General features: G+C 48.2%; 1 protein-coding gene across 1 annotated transcript in view; it reads left to right on the forward strand.

Moving 5' to 3' along the window:
- The window catches only part of LOC120680131 (exocyst complex component SEC8-like), a 39,842-nt gene that overhangs the window by 21,028 nt on the left and 2,256 nt on the right, over positions 1-16,558 (forward strand). Inside the window, exons 15-19 of the mRNA XM_039961753.1 lie at positions 917-1,017; positions 4,412-4,524; positions 4,611-4,718; positions 6,585-6,776; positions 15,574-15,659. Of these exons, the coding sequence (XP_039817687.1) occupies positions 917-1,017; positions 4,412-4,524; positions 4,611-4,718; positions 6,585-6,776; positions 15,574-15,659 (600 nt within the window). The remainder of the gene's footprint in view (positions 1-916; positions 1,018-4,411; positions 4,525-4,610; positions 4,719-6,584; positions 6,777-15,573; positions 15,660-16,558) is intronic.

Genomic DNA, 16,558 nt, shown 5'->3' on the forward strand with positions numbered 1-16,558 from the left:
ACCTGGGATTCCCGTGGGCGGCGGCCGGCAGTTGTAGATCCAGGCTGAGGTGCTCGCTCCCAGCCGCCGGCGAAAGGGCGGAGGCCGGAGGAGCTTGCTGCCTTGCTCGCAGCCGCTGGCACAAGGGGCGGCGGCGCAAGGGATCCACGAGATGAGAGGGAGAGAGAGAGAGAGAGACAACAGGTAGTGCTGCGCAAGGTGAGGTCGCGAGAGAGTGTTTTTACAGCTAGGGTTTAGGATGGGCCGGTTTTGTTGGGCCTCAGCTTCAACTGGGCTTCCAAATAAGAGGTTACACTCAAACGTATCGGATGGACGCATCGCCGAGTATCGGACGCGTATCGCGAATTAAATTATTTATTTTTAAATCGAATTAATTCGATACGCGTATCAGGGCGTATCGGGACGTATTGGAGTATCGGGGCGTATCGGATACGGGTACGGCGACTATCCAGGCGTATCGGTGATTCGTAGCCCATTAGAACTTATATGATATACCAGGTAGGCGATAGATGAAACCCAACGAGAATTACCAACAAAGATGATATAGACATGAAAACAAGGCATTAATCTACTTTCATTGAACCTTTGAATAAATATTGTTCTTTAGATATAGGATCAGATTTTAAGAAACCAGCACTTCTGACTCCTGAGTATGGTATGATATGAGTCTGTTTCCTATTATTTACATGGCAGCAAAGTTACGACAAGCATAATGTAACTAATTCTCAATGTGAATTGACTCATTCCCAAACAATAGTCATTTGATGCTACCTAATAGAACATAAGCATGATTTGGAGCTACGACGTATTTTATGGCCTACAGCTTTTTCTGAAAAACGATTGTTTTTGTTGTTCACCTTTTAATATGGCAGATTAGACTATGTTTATATTTACAGTTGCTTTTAAACATGTGCAGGAGTGATGGCTTATTGGCTTTTGTAAATAATTTTTTGAAGGAACACTTCTTGCCAGCAATATTTGTGGATTACCGAAAATGTGTTCAGCAGGCCATATCCAGTAAGTCACTAACTGTAGACCAATACATTGTGAAGTGTGATCACATATATGTGCATGGTTATATGAAATAAAATGACTAATGCGATATTCTTGTTCTTTACTTGAGAAAAAGTGTACCTAGCAGTTGTGATTGAAATGCCATTGTTTGAGATCATGCGAACTGGAAAATACCATCAATATAAAACTGATGTTTCAGACTTGCATGCACGGTATTTCAAATTCATGCATTTGCAATAGTACCTACCTAATTTTCCCACCCAGAACAGTAACCTTATTAGTTTGGCCATTTTACGTGCATTACTAATTTGGTCCTTTATTCCAGAAGTAAATTTGACAAAACCACAACTATTTGCACCTAGCTATAAAAAAACTACCACTTCCAGGACCAGTTTCAAAGAAGAAAGAGCTACAATTATTTGTATTCCTATGGGTCTAAATAATTTTAATCTTGTGAAACTGATCCCAAAAGTTGTAGATTTTTGAAAGTTAGGTGTGAACTAGAAAAATGCTGCGCTGTTGGCGCCTCCGAGAGGCCCATCACCGACATATAAATTCGTGTTTATGAAGTTATGTTGCGGGCTTGGTCAAATTTGATTTGGGTTCTTAAATGTATGTGTGTGAGGTGTGGACCGTTGAATTATGTCTATGGATCGTCTATGCGTTCGTAGCGAGAAAGCTTGTATGTGGCGGTCATCATAGGTGTCAATGCTGTGCCTGTCACCGATACACGGGTTTTCTGTGAATTTGAAGTTCGTGGAGTGCAGATTGGTTTCGGCAAAATTTAGGGTTTTTTTCGTAAAATTTCTGTCAATAGGGTGCTTGTTGATTTTGTTAAAGTTCAGGGGGTCTTTTTGGTTTTGCCAAAGTTCGGGTGTTTTTTTCGTAAAATCATTAAAGTTCAAGGGGTATTTTGTAAATTGACATTCACAAGGTCCGGGGGCTCTTTTGCAATTGCCATTCATGGACTGTGGATTGATTTATGCAAAGTTTGAGGGATGTTTTGCAAAATTTACGTCCCCAACTGTCCCCGATCCGACGGCTGAGGAATTCTAGCCTAGGTGGCCACCTCCTGGTGCAGAGAAATGCACCAGGTTTAGTTATAAGAGATAGTTGTAGTTTTGTGAAATTATTTTACTCCACGAAGCGTATAGTTACATCACTGATGTGTTTAGGGTTTACGGAATCTGAGTGGTCCCGTGTGAGTTTCAAAGAAGAAAGAGCTACAATTATTTGTATTCATATGGGTTTAAATAATTTTAATCTTGTAAAACTGATCCCAAAAGTTGTTGCTTTTTGAAAGTTAGGTGTGAAATTGTTTTACTCCATGAAGCATATAGTGCCAATATTACATCACTGTTGGGTTTAGGGCTTACGGAATCTGAGTGGTTCCATGTGCCATCAGTGATCAAACTAGTGGTTTATTTGTATTTTTTTTCTTTCTTAATGAAATGAAAAGCAGTTCTGCGTTTTCGAGTAAAAAAGAGTTTGTTGGCTACTGCGACCAGCCCCAGCCCAGACTTGGCGGGTAAACAGTAAACACACATGAGACATTTGTGTCTTTTGGGTTTCATCTCTAGCCTACCCCAACTCGCTTGGGACAAAAGGCTATGTTGTTGTTGTTGTTGTATGAGAGGGCGCACAGCCAGATGAGGCAACCCATGCATGGGAAGGTGGTCGGCGGTCCACCAACGGTTATTGACTGATGGACTATGGATAAAAGCCCCCACCCCTCCCACTATAACACCTGGGTTTTATGGTCGGGTTGGCTAGGTGGGGCGCGCTAACATGGTATCAGAGCCGAGGTCCCGGGTTCGAACCCACCCGGCCACGCATTTCCGCTGCGCGATTTCCCCTGCGCCTCTCGTGTGCTGAGACCTGCTGCGGGCTACGCCGGGCACTAGAACCTGCTGCGGGCTACGCCGAGCTCGCACGCCGTAGGGGGAATGATGGACTATGGATAAAAGCCCCCACCCCTCCCACTATAACACCTGGGTTTTATGGTCGGGTTGGCTAGGTGGGGCGCGCTAACATTGATAGCTAGCCCAAATGAAAAACTTATGCTCAACTTCTCCAGATTTGCTTCCGAGGTGCAAATTCGACGGAGTCAAGGAAGAAAGCATTATATGCAGACTTTCTTGTGTAGGAGCCTGATAGAATGAGCTTCTAGGATATGCTGCAGAATGAAGCCATCAACCAAGTCCCTGATTTGAAAATGCTCAGTTATCACTTGGACAGTGAGAGCTCCTTTAATACAGTATGGCATTTCATTTCTCTTTGGGGAATTACCTGATCCGGCATTCAGCATGTCAGCTTCTGTTATGGAACATTAATACCTCATTGGTTTTGGCCTGGACTCGTGTTTCCTCATGGACCCTACAATACAGTGCTGAACTTGTTATAATTGTAGTAACCTGGTACCTTAACTAATCTACATGGCAGAGTATGGGATGGGTTGAACCATTATGCAACCTTGAACCATCAATTGGTTACAGGATATCAAAAAGGCCAAAAACTATATCTGGCCCATAGATATATTTGTTGAATTTTTAGTGACTATAATACTCTATATGCGAGTCAATTTTTGAAAACATATTGATGCATATAATAATATGGTACACATGCTAAGTAAGGTGATATATGTAAACAAACAAGAAACAAGGAAAAGGACCTAAGCACCCGAATTGAAAGATAGATTGATAGGGATTAAGAATCCAGAATCTTTGTCAATACATGTGCCATTTATTTAACATATCAGCTGGTCCATTTACGAGGATATTATGGCTCATCCATTGAACTTATCAGACCTCATGTATACATTTGTTGCTTAAAACTACATGAATGGAAATTCTTTTGCTATCCTTTTTGGAGTCATTGTTGGAAATTGTCAGCTTCAAAATTATGGAAATTTGTATTCTATGTTTGTTTCACTAGCATATGAATATGTTGCAACACCCCAGCTTGTCAGTAGTCTGTAATATTGTTGTTGGCCATGTGGCCCATTGATGGTTGTGTGGTATTTTAGTACCACCTTTGAAGTTTAGGTGGGTGGTAGCCCACCTATAACCGTTCACTGTCGCTCCAAACATAGCACCTTTGGGTTGAATCTTTTAACCGATGCAAAGATGAAAGTATTGGAGAGGTCTCAGAGGTGCTATTCGCTAGGCCATAAGTAGATTTTGGACGTGGGGTGTTAGATATGTGCATACGGTTGTAGCTGTACCATTAAACAGTGAATGATTTGTTACAGTAGTGTTCTGACCCTACCCATTTGTGACAAAATGCACACTTGAGTTCCAAAACATTGTTAACCATTAGTTATCATGACTGCAAAATTACTATTATATATTTACTTCCTTGCATATATGTACAACTTTATTAATACATCTTTTCACAGGCCCAGCAGCATTTAGACCACGTGTAAATGCAACCTCAGTATATGGTTCATCGGTGGAACATGGACGTCCTGTGCTACAAGGGCTTCTGGCTGTTGATATAATAGCTAAAGAGGTAGTGTCCTGAACAAATTCTTTTTTGTGTGTTTTCTTCTAAATTTTGATATATTTTCTTACTTGAATCCCTTATTTTGCTCTTAGGTTCTTGGATGGGTTCAATTAATGCCAAACTATGCGACTGAGCTTGTGGAGTATGTACGCACATTTTTAGAACGTACTCATGAAAGATGCCGTGCATCATATATGGAGGTATTTCAATGAACTTAAATGTATTGTGTTGCATCCATGATGAGAGAACCTATTCAATTTTCTGAAAAAGATGTTTAACTTGGTTGAAGATCATAGGAGGTAGACCTTGAGACAGCCTTGAGACCTTGTAGCAAGACAACTTGATGCTTAACTAATGAAGCGAAAAAAACAATGAACAGCAGAGAAACAGAAATTTTGAGGGACAGATGGGCAATATGCACATAGGTAAGGGGAGGGATATGTAAGGGGATGGCAGAGTTATACATAGGTAAAAAGGTCCAAGTAAAGGGGCATGTTATCTGGAGAGAGATTTAAGGGGATGGCAGAGTTATACATAGGTAAAAAGGTATAAGGGGCATATTATCTGGACCACCACCTCCATGATATGGAACTAACCAGTCCTAATATATTTTTCTGTAAGATTTCTTTCTCAAATACGCAGGAGATCTGTGTATCTCTGTATTAAGAAGAAGAAATGATCCAATTACAAACCAACTCCCCACCTTGGATCAGAATGAGGACTAGGGTGAAAGAAAACACAAGAATAGACTATTACAAAAAAACTGGGTAAACTAGGACCTGACCAAGAAACCATCTATACTAACACCCAAGGCCCAGGGCAGCAAGGCCCTTGGCACCTCCCAGTTGCCCTAGGTGGGATTCATCTTTGAAGCTCTGTAGGGCAGCCCGAAGATTTGGAGCAGATCCATCAAACACACAGGAGATTCTGTGTTTCTAGAGGATCCATGCTCCCAGTATAACAAGGGAGTTGAAACCTTTCTTATGCTGCTTTGGCACTTTCCTCCAGGACTTTCTCCACCACTCCGCAAAGGATGTTGAGTAGGAATCAAACCTGACAGGTTCAAGGGCTGCGAAATGCTGAACCAGAATTGCCGGGCATACACACAAGAAGTGAGTATGTGTTGGGCTGTCTCATCTTCTTGGTCGCAGAGGGGGCAGTGGTCTGGGGCTGGAGTCCCCTTCGTAAGTGATCAGCTGTCCAGCAGCGATTATGAATGACAAGCCAAACAAAAATCTTGCATTTATTAGGAGTCCAAGCTTTCCACAAACGTTTCCATGATTCGAAGTGGATTGCACCGATAAAGAAGGCTCTATAGGGTGATCTAGTAGAGAAGATACCTGAGCTTTCAAACTTCCACTGATGTAGATCTGTAAAATTGAGGTGAATTTCTGAGATTGCATCCCAAATATTTTCTGTAAGATCTACAATGCAGAAAGCCAAACTTAACAAAACTGAACTGTAGCTAAAACTCAAACCTTGGCCATCTAAGTCTTGATGCTGTTTGCATATGTAAATGATCCTGCTGTTATTAAATGCTAATGGCTATTTTACTCTTGAACATCCAACTCTAGCAGTCGAGTTGGTAGGTGCCCCACATTTACACATTGTGTTTTGACTACTTAGATTCACTTCTCAAATTCCTCCTGGTCGAAGTTGTGAAACTTTCAAGAAGTTCTAAATATCCAGTCTGTAAACATGAAATCATAAAAATTGTCTTGAAAATACTTTCGTAGTCTCATGAGTGGTTAGCTTCTATAAATGTGTTATAGTAGTAAATAATCTTCAATACTTGAGTGTTCCCCCATTTAGCGACAGCTATATTTTCTAAATGTAAATGTGAGGTACATCATGCTGTCATATTTCAACTCTGCCAGCTTTGCTTATGATATTCCAATAATCCTGTTTCTGGCATATCTTTTTTTTTTCTAGTTTTAAAATAAAAGTCTTTGAATGTGGTTGGATTTAATTTCAAGATTGGCTTCAAGCGTTATCAAACCTAGTACACTGTTTTCTTGTGTCACATGTAGAGTTCATGATTCTTCTATTGTATGTGAAAATTGCAGGCTGTCCTTGAAAAGCAAAGTTATATTCTCCTTTCAAGGAATGATGTTGAAAGTTTAATGCGCCTTGAACCAGCAAACATTTCATTGCAAACCTCTACTAGCCAACCTGAAAACAATGTTACTGATGCAGAGGCAGCCGAAGTAGAGATTGAACTAAGTGATCTCTTATTAGATATGTGCCCAATAAAACAGGTATGTTTATTATTTTTTAAATTTGTTGAATACTTTTTCCAATTCTTTATGAAAGAAGATGTGGCTCGGGTAATTGGTAGATTGATTAATGAGAGGGCAATGCCCGTGTACATATATAGGCAAGGATGACCTAGGGTTTATGGAACAATACCCAATCAACGATGATCCTTGCCTTATTAGAAAATCAACTACCATAAACCGTACAAGCAACACCACCAACAGGATGGTGCACCATGGCCCAAAGGCCGGCCCAATAACCCTTGCTAACACGCCCCTGCAGTCTGATCGTCAGCCACCACATATGTTCAGATTGGACCTGAACTCTGTGAAGAGCGAAGACGCCAGTCCTTTGGTGAAGATGTCCGTGTATTGAGACGAAGTCGGCACATGCAGGACGCGTAGATCACCAACACCCACTCGCTCCCGAACAAAGTGGAGATCAATCTCAATAGCACTGGTACGCTGATGCTGAACAGGATTGGAAGACAAGTAGACAAGGGTGGCACGGCGAAGAGGAGCGTGTAGCTCCTACAAGAGCTGGCGCAACCAAGTGGCCTATGCAACTCCATTAGCCACTGTACGATACCCGGCTTCAGCACTTGACCGAGACACGGTGAGACGATGTTTTGACGCTTCGAGGACCAGGAGATGAGGTTTCACCAAGAAACGTAGCAATGTAGCATAGTCCATGTGAACTTGCGCGTATCGGGGCAACCAGCCCAATCAGCATCAGTGTACACCATAAGATCAGGTGATGCAGATAGTCGTAGCAAAGCCCCAGACGAAGAGTGCCCTGAATATAGCGAACAAAGCGCTTGTGCGCAGCCAGATGAGGCAAGCGAGGATCATGCATGTGGAGACAGACTTGCTGAACTGCGTAGGCAATATCAGCCTAGTGAAGGTTAAGTATTGTAAGGCACCAGCAAGATTGCAAAATTCTGTAGCATCGGCAACAGGAGCACCATCTGCAGCAGCAATCTTCGGGTTGGTGTCAATAGGAGTCGTGTCAACAGGAGTCGAACAAGGTTTGCAATCAGCCATGCTAGCACGATCTAGGATATCCAGCATGTACTTCCTCTGAGAAAGGAGAAGACCATCGCCATTGCGCTGAACATGCATACCCAAGAAGTGATGCAATTCACCAAGGTCCTTCATAGAGAATTCCTGCTACAAGGCTGAAATAATCTGTCGAAGAAAACCGGGTGACGAAGCAGTGGGAACGATGTCGTCAACATACGGGAGCAAGTAAGCTGTGTTTGAACCGCGCTGACAGACGAAGAGCGAAGTGTCCGACTTAGCCTCAACAAACCCCGAAGAGACCAGATGTGTAGCAAACCGACTGTACTAAGCACGAGGAGCCTGCTTCAACTCATAGATTGACTTGTTGAGCCTGCAAACAAAATAAACTGTCTCAGTTAGGGTGCCATGGAGAAAAGCATTCTTCATGTCGAGCTGATGAATTGGCCATCTGCGTGAGAGTGCTAGTGAGAGCACAGTGCGAACGGTGGCCGGCTTGACAATTGGATTGAACGTCTCGGCAAAGTGCACGCCTGGGCATTGGGTGCAGCCACGCAGGACCCAATGCGCTTTGTGCCGCTTAAGGGACCCATCAGCGTTGAACTTGTGCTTGAAGATCCACTTCCCGATGACCTAGTTGGCAGCGGGTGGACATGGAACGAGGTCCCAAGTGTAGTTCTGCAGCAAGGCACGATGTTCCTCTTTTATAGCAGCCCTCCAGGAAGGATCAGCAAGTGCGCTGCAGAAGATCCTGGGCACCGGAGACAGCAGGACGGTGTGGAAGAGCGCTGGAACACGGAAGCTGCTCTTGGCACGCGTCGTCATGGGGTGCTGGATGGTGACCGGAGGCACAACCACGGCGCCTTGGGGCAGAGGCGGTGGTGCATCCTCACGGGGGCGGCGGGTGTACACCTTGGTGATGGAACGCGCCGGAGGCTCCCATGGGACAACCAGGGTTGCCACACGTGGCTGTGCGGACAAAGATAGAGATGGAGCACCAGGGGCCGCGGTTGGCTCCAAAGAGAGCGCTCTAGAGGCCAGCGGCGGGAAACTAGGTGGAGGTCCCTGGCAACGCGAACTCCGCGGGGTCGCCGAGGTGTGCGGCATGCTAGGAGTCAGGGGTGCGAGGGGTCAGGCACACCGGGCGAAGAGGAAGGTGCCGCATGTGGCAGTGCGGGTGAGGAGACGACACCGGGTGTCGCAGAGGGCGCGTCGGGGAGCAAAGGCCCGGTTGGAAGCGCATCAAGCACTGCTGAACCAACCGGACTAACACCTGATGCAGCCACACGTAGATGCACAGGTCCAACAGGAGCTAGCAAGTAGTCAGTCATATCCAAAAAATCAGGGTCAGCTAGTGAGGGGGATGAACCGCGCTGGGCATATGGAAAGGCGTCTCCTCGAAGACAACATGACGTGAGATGATCAATCGGTTGGAGGAGAAATCAAGGCAGCGGTATCTTTTATGGTGAACGGAGTAATCCAAAAAAAACGCACTGGGTAGAACGAGGAGATAGTTTATGTGGGGCTGTGGCTGAGAGGTTGGGATAACATTTGCACCCAAAAACGCGAAGGTGATCATAGGAGGGTGCAGCGCCATAAAGGGCAAATTGCGGGGTAGACAACTTTAGCGTTTTGGTGGGTAATATGTTGATCCAAGGCGGTGGCGGTGTGAAGGATTTCAACCCAGAACGAAGGTGGAAAAGATGCCTGAAACAGGAGGGAATGCCCAACAATGTTAATGGAATGAATGATGCGTTCAGCTCTACCGTTCTGGGGTGAGGTATATGGACACGACATGCGGAGATGAACACCATGAGTAAGGAAGAACGTGTGAAAGTGGTGTTGTCGAACTCACGTCCACTATCGCACTGGACGTCCTTGATGTTGGTGCTAAACTGGGTGGACACAAAGGCAAAGAAGTGAGCGAGCATCGAGAAGGCAGATTTAAGTTTTATAGGAAATGTTCATAAATAATGAGAGCAATCGTCGAGAACGACCAAATAATATTTATAGTCAGAAACACTAAGAACAGGTGATGTCCACAAGTCACAATGTATAAGATCAAATTTATTGGACGCACGTTATGCTGACATATGAAAGGGTAGATGCACACGACGACCTAGCTGACAGGCATGACAGAGTGTAGACCTGGGCATGGGTCACCCGACCCGAACAACCCGACCCAACCCGCCCGAAAAAAACCCGACCCGACCCGACCCGAGCTACGTGGCGGGTGGGCGCGGGCCGTATTTTTTGACCCGCAACAATCAACGGGCCGGGCACGGGCCGTGATTTTTGACCCAAAACCCGACCCAACCCGAAAAACCCGACCCAAAGGCCAAAAAACCCGACCCAACCCGAAAAAAACCCGACCCGACACGCCCGCGCAGGGTGCACGGGCCAACCCGACCCGACCCGGTGATAGGTACGGGTCGGGCGCGGGCCGTCCTATGCGACCCGTGACCCGACCTTGACCCGACCCGAACCCGAACCCGACCCGATGTTTGCCCAGGTCTAACAGAGTGTAGAACTAGTGTCGTGACGACATGCAGGGAGACCAAAAGATGCAAGCTTGGAGAGGACCTCGTGACCAGGATGTCCGAGGAGACGATGCCAAAGTGTAGACCCATCGGTGGCAACCAGGGACTGTGCAGCCAGGAGACGAAGAGGGTACAAAGGACCGGAGCTATTGCACCTAACGATCACGTTCCGGGATAGAAGATCCTTCATAGAATAACCAGTTGGGTCAAACTCGACAGAACAATTGTTATCGTTGTCAGGCATGACAGAGTGTAGAACTAGTGTCATGACGACATGCAGGGAGACCAAAAGATGCAAGCTTGGAGAGGACCTCGTGACCAGGATGTCCGAGGAGACGATGCCAAAGTGTAGACCCATCGGTGGCAACCAGGGACTGTGCAGCCAGGAGACGAAGAGGGTAAAAAGGATCGGATCTATTGCACCTAACGATCACGTTCCGGGATAGAAGATCCTTCATAGAACAACCAGTTGGGTCAAACTCGACAGAACAATTGTTATCGTTGTCAGACAGAACAATTGTTATCGTTGTCAAACATAAATCAGATTCTTAATAAGCTGTGGAGAAACCAGAACATTATTAAGATGCAAAGATGGAGGGATGACTGTATTACCAGTGGCTGTAATGGGGAGCAAGGATCCGTTACCGACAACAATGGACTGAGTAGTAGGATACCACGAGCAAGGAAAATGTGAAAGAAGATTGGAACAGGAAGACATGTAGAAGTAGCACCGGAATCCATGTACCACTCGTTCTGCAGCTGGTGCAGGGACATGGTGCTGAAAGTCAGAAGCCAAGGACTCCTGGTCCCAGGATGGGAGGCCAGCAATCAGGCTGTAGAAGCTTGGAGGTGGCGCAACCTAGTGTCCAGTGTGCGCAGGGCCTGCTGAGCAGGCGCTAGCTACTGCGTAGGGGACTCGACGAGGAAGGCCTACTGCTGTTGTTGCTGGGGGCGCGCCAGGGAGGGCACAAGTTGGGGCCGAGGCCACATCTGTTTGGTCCCGGTCCATGGATTGTAGAAGGGAGCGCCCTCGGAGGAACTGGCAGCCTTGGGCGAGCCGTTGTTCTGGCTGCCGGTGGATGTAGGGCTGCCGCCTTGCTGCAGTTCGGAGCCGTCGCCTTGCCGCCACGCTTGCTGTGGCAGCTCTTGGACGAAGAGGAAGGCGCGCCCTTGGGGCTTGCTGCTGTCCAGAGCCCTCGGAGGCAGGTTGCAGAGTCGGGGCGGGGCGCGGGGTCGAGCAAGCAGACGCAGCAGTGGAGGTGACGAGGGTTGTCGATGAAGACGACATGTGGTGCTCCATCGTGAGTTCCTCGAGGAGAAGGTCGGCCTTGGCCTCGGCGAAGGAGGGGAAGGGCGGCTGTGGCAAAGAAGCATCCCAACTTGCTTGAAGCGTTCGTTTAACCTGTGGATGAGATGAAGGACCAGGGTGCGGTCATTGATGACCTCACCCAAGTCAGCAAGCATGTCTGCCTTGCGCTTGAGGTCCTTGGTGTACTCGGCGATTGACTGATCGCCCTGTACAAAGTTTCGGAACATGGCTTCAAGAAGCAGGGCGCGGGTCTCACGGTTGTTGAAGAACTGGGACTCCATAGCAAGCCATGCATCACTTGCAGTGGAGTTCCTGGCCGAAATCGTTTCAACAAGGTCATCGGTGATGGTGCTGAGGATCCAGGACTTGCCAATCTGGGAAGGAAGGCGCTAGAGTGTCCTGTAGAACGTGATCCTGCAAGGAGTACTCAATGGCGAGGAGTTGATCACGCCAACGATTGTAGTTGCCAGCGTTGAGGTCGAGGAGACCAGAGCTCGGATGTTTTGGACCGCGACGGCCTGGGCGTGGAGGTTGGCGATCACCGCAGCCTCATGGAGGAAGAGGGCCTGATGGAGATCGCGGTGACCTTAGACCTCGAAGTCGTGGTTGGAGAATAGGGGGTCCTCATCGGAGGGAAGATCCTCGGCGTCGGGTTCGCCGGCGGCCGCGTGCTCCTTTTCAGCGTGAGCGAGGGCGTCGCGCTCGCGTGCTGCGGCGGCGTCGCGTTCCTGAGTAGCAGCTTGGGCCTTCTTTTCGGCGGCAGAGGCGCGCTCTAGGGCGGCGTGGCCGCCTTCCTCTTCTGAGCTGTGCGCAAGCATGCAGCAGCGTCGGCGTCGGCCGCCTTGGTGTTGGCGTCGACGGCTGCATGCGTCGGGGGTGGCCACGGCTGCCTTCGCCTTGGCTTTGGCGGCGGCGGCGCCTACAATGGCGGTTGGGGAAGGCGGTGGGGTGGCGGTCATCGCGACACAGCGAGAAACCGGCGCGAGAACGGCAACGCTGCTGGAATGGTGCGCATGGTGGGGGCGCAGCCAGAGAAGCGCTCAGGGTGCAGCCGATGCGGCGTGCTTGGGCTGCGGAAGGTGTATCAGGTTGTGTAACCTGACTCGTGATACCATGAAAGAAGATGTGGCTCGGGTAATTGGTTGATTGATTAATGAGAGGGCAATGCCCATGTACATATATAGGCAAGGATGGCCTAAAGTTTATAGAACAATACCCAATCAACGGTGATCCTTGCCTTATTAGAGAATCAACTACCATAAACTGTACAAGCAACACAGCCAACAGGCTGGTGCGCCATGGCCAAATGCTGGCCCAATAACTCTTGCTAACACTTTATTCCACTGATAAATTTTATATTATTTTATTTTTAAATTTCTATGATCATCCATTGGAATCGCTGACCAACCATTTGGGCATTTTTCAAGATATATCCTGCGTACTTTTCTGTAACACATTTAGGTTATAATAGGTTAGCTGCAAACTTTTTTTATCATAATTCTAGATTGTTTCTGCAAAAAAATTACAATATTGTAGATGTAAAGATCTGGTTGATATGTGTTACAGCCAAATATAGGAATTTATATGAGACTGTATTGTCCTAGTTTGGATAAGCCGCATGCTATCTTGTTCAATTATTTCTTATTAGAACTTTAAAGTAGATACTATTGGAGAGAATAATTCATGTATTCCTCCAACCCTAGAAGGATGGGTATATATAATACCTACACATGGGCCTCTAGATGGGCCTCTATACACATGGGCTCAATATACTCCAACACCCCCCGCAGTTTGAACTACCGGCGCAGCGGTGTTCAAGACTGGACAACAAGAAAGCTAACACCCCTCGCAGTCTGAACAACCAACGCAGCGGTGTTCAAGACTTGACAAGATGAGAGTACAAATAGAGCACAAAAGGGCTAATACCCCCCACGCAGCCACAACTAGCCACCGGCTACGTTGAGGCTGGATCGAAACTCCGAGAAGGTCGACGAGGGTAGCCCCTTGGTGAAGATGTCAGCAAACTGGGAGGTAGTCGGGACATGGAGTACCCGAACATCGCCGATGGCGACTCTGTCGCGCACGAAGTGTAGGTCGATCTCCACATGCTTCGTCCGCTGATGTTGGACGGGGTTGGTGGAGAGATACACGGCGCTGACGTTGTCGCAGTAGACGAGCGTGCTCTTGGCGAGCGAGCTGTGGAGCTCCGCCAAGAGCTGTCGTAGCCAGGACGCCTCCGCCACGCCGTTAGCGACAGCTCGGTACTCCGCCTCGGCACTGGGGCGGGAGTCAACCGGCTGCCGCTTGAACGACAAGGAGACCAGGTTCCCGCCCAGGAAGACGGCGTAGCCGGAGGTGGAACGACGAGTGTCTGGGCAGCCAGCTCAGTCAGCGTCGGTGTAGACCACCAGCTCAGCAGAGGACGAGCGGTGAAGTACCAGGTCGAGGTCCACAGTGCCACAGACGTACCGGAGGAGACGCTTCAACGCAGCAAGGTGTGACTCCCGGGGATCATGCATATGGAGACAGACCTGCTGAACAGCGTAGGTGAGATCCGGCCTGGTGAAGGTGAGGTACTGCAAAGCGCCGGCCAGACTCCGGTAGGCAGTAGGATCATCCACCGGAGCACCCAGATCAGCAGATAGCTTCGCCTGAGTGTCGACTGGAGTGGAGCAGGACTTGCAATCAGTCATCCCAGCCCGCTTCAGAATATCGAGGGCGTACTGCCGCTGGTGAAGGAGAAGACCAGACGAGCGAGGCTCAACAGTGATGCCCAAGAAGTGGTGGAGCTGACCGAGATCCTTCATAGCGAACTCCCGCTGCAGAGAGGAGATGACACTCTGAAGCAACTGCTGACTGGAAGCTGTGAGCACAATGTCGTCGACATATAGCAGCAGATAGGCAGACTCATCCCCACGGCGGTAGATGAAGAGAGACGTGTTAGACTTGGCCTCGGTGAATCCCAGTGTCATCAAGAACGTGGCGAACCGAGAGTACCAAGCCCGAGGAGCCTGCTTCAGTCCATAGAGAGACTTGTTGAGCCGGCAGACCATATCCGGACGACTCGAGTCCACAAATCCCGCTGGCTGAGAGCAGTAGACAGTCTCTGACAAGGTGTCGTGAAGAAACGCATTATTCACGTCCAACTGGTGCACAGGCCAAGTGCGCGAGAGCGCAAGCGAGAGGACCGTGCGCACCGTAGCGGGCTTCACGACCGGGCTGAAGGTCTCATCATAGTCTATACCAGGCCGCTGAGTGAACCCCCGGAGAACCCAGCGAGCCTTGTAGCGCTTCAGTGTGCCGTCAGCCCGACGCTTATGCGTCCAGATCCACTTGCCAGTCACCACATTGCAACCAGACGGACGCGGCACGAGGTCCCACGTCTGGTTGGCAAGAAGAGCCGCGTACTCTTCCATTGCGCGACGCCAGTGAGGATCCGCCAAGGCGTCGCGGACAGAGGAGGGTACCGGAGAGACGCGCGGCTCTCCCTCGGTGGCGGAGAGAGTCACGGCCTGGGACGCCATCCGCCGAAGGAATTATTCTCTCCAATATGGTATCAGAGCCAGGTTCCGGGTTCGAAACCCACCGGCCACGCATTTCTTCCGCTGCGCGATTTCCCCTGCGGGGTTCGCTGAGACCAGTAGCCACAGGCGCGGCGCGGCTCGTTCGCCGTAGGGGGAATGTTGGTCCAGTGATAAAGCCCCCCTCTCCCCCACTCTAACACCTGGGTTTTAGGGTCGGAGTGGCTAGAGGGGGTGGTCTAAGTGATACAGCACCCAAACAGAAAACTAAGGTCAATAGATGCAAGTATGTACATATTGTAAAATAGCAGGCCATGTGATGCCTTGCAGCGACAATCTGATGTTACTTCATAATTTATGAGATACTTGTTGCAGCTTTTGACTCTCCGGTTGTGTGCTTGTATGTGCAGGAAAACTTGATCCATGATGACCAGAAACTGATCTTGTTAGCTTCTCTTAGTGACTCATTGGAATATTTAGCTGATTCAGTTGAAAGGTAATCCTGTTATTTACAGCGTTTTCATAGCATCACCTATGCAATAAGGTGCTCCAGGAGACTTAAGTGTCATGTCCAACCCATTAGGGCCCATGCAAAGTAGCAGCGCCAAACCAGATTTCCTAGGGGCTTGCAGGGCACTGTTCACTCCGTACCAGGGTGGGTCTGGTCTGTTAGAGATTAGTTTTGATTGGTTTGAGTTGTTATCTGGTTCCTTAATTCTAGAGATAGGTTCCTAAGAGTTCAAGTCAACCCATCTATATATAGATGGGGTTTCTATCCATTTTGATTAAGCAAGAAGGGTATCAATCTATTAGGGTCAGCCCCCTTATCCCTGGCCTTGTGGTGCGGCTGCCGGGCATGAGCATGGTCGCACTGCTTGGGTTCAGGGCCATCTAAAGTATGGCCAGGACATTAGGTGCGCCCCACACACTAGCCAGCACCCAGCAGCAGCAGGAGGGAAGGAGAGATGTAGAACAAAGGAAGAACAAGAGTGAAACCAGCCTGCAAGGATAAGCAGCAGGCACCTTCCCCATCCCTGCTGGCTCCAGCGCTGGTCACTGCGCTGCTCTAACAGAGTGTTCTACTTATCTTTTAGGGCAGTACAATAGGGTTAGGGGAGTGAGGATTAAGGAGCTGGTGATGTGAAGAGAATGGGGAGGCAAGAGAGCCAACACCATCTCAGCCAAACTTGTTCTTTCTCCATTTTCTTTCCTTTTCCCTGCTACTGTTTGCCTTCTTACCATTGTGAAGAGGGCGGTGCACTTCAACCTTTGAGATAAACTATACTTTTTACTTACATAGCCAGTTGTAGCAACTGTTGATTTTTACAATCCGCTGGTTAAAGTAGCTAAGCATGACAATTTCATTTTTTTTTTCTTAACCAGTTGGTTGAAGTT

The sequence above is a fragment of the Panicum virgatum genome, chromosome 6N, assembly GCF_016808335.1.
Source record: "Panicum virgatum strain AP13 chromosome 6N, P.virgatum_v5, whole genome shotgun sequence".
NCBI lineage: Eukaryota > Viridiplantae > Streptophyta > Magnoliopsida > Poales > Poaceae > Panicum > Panicum virgatum.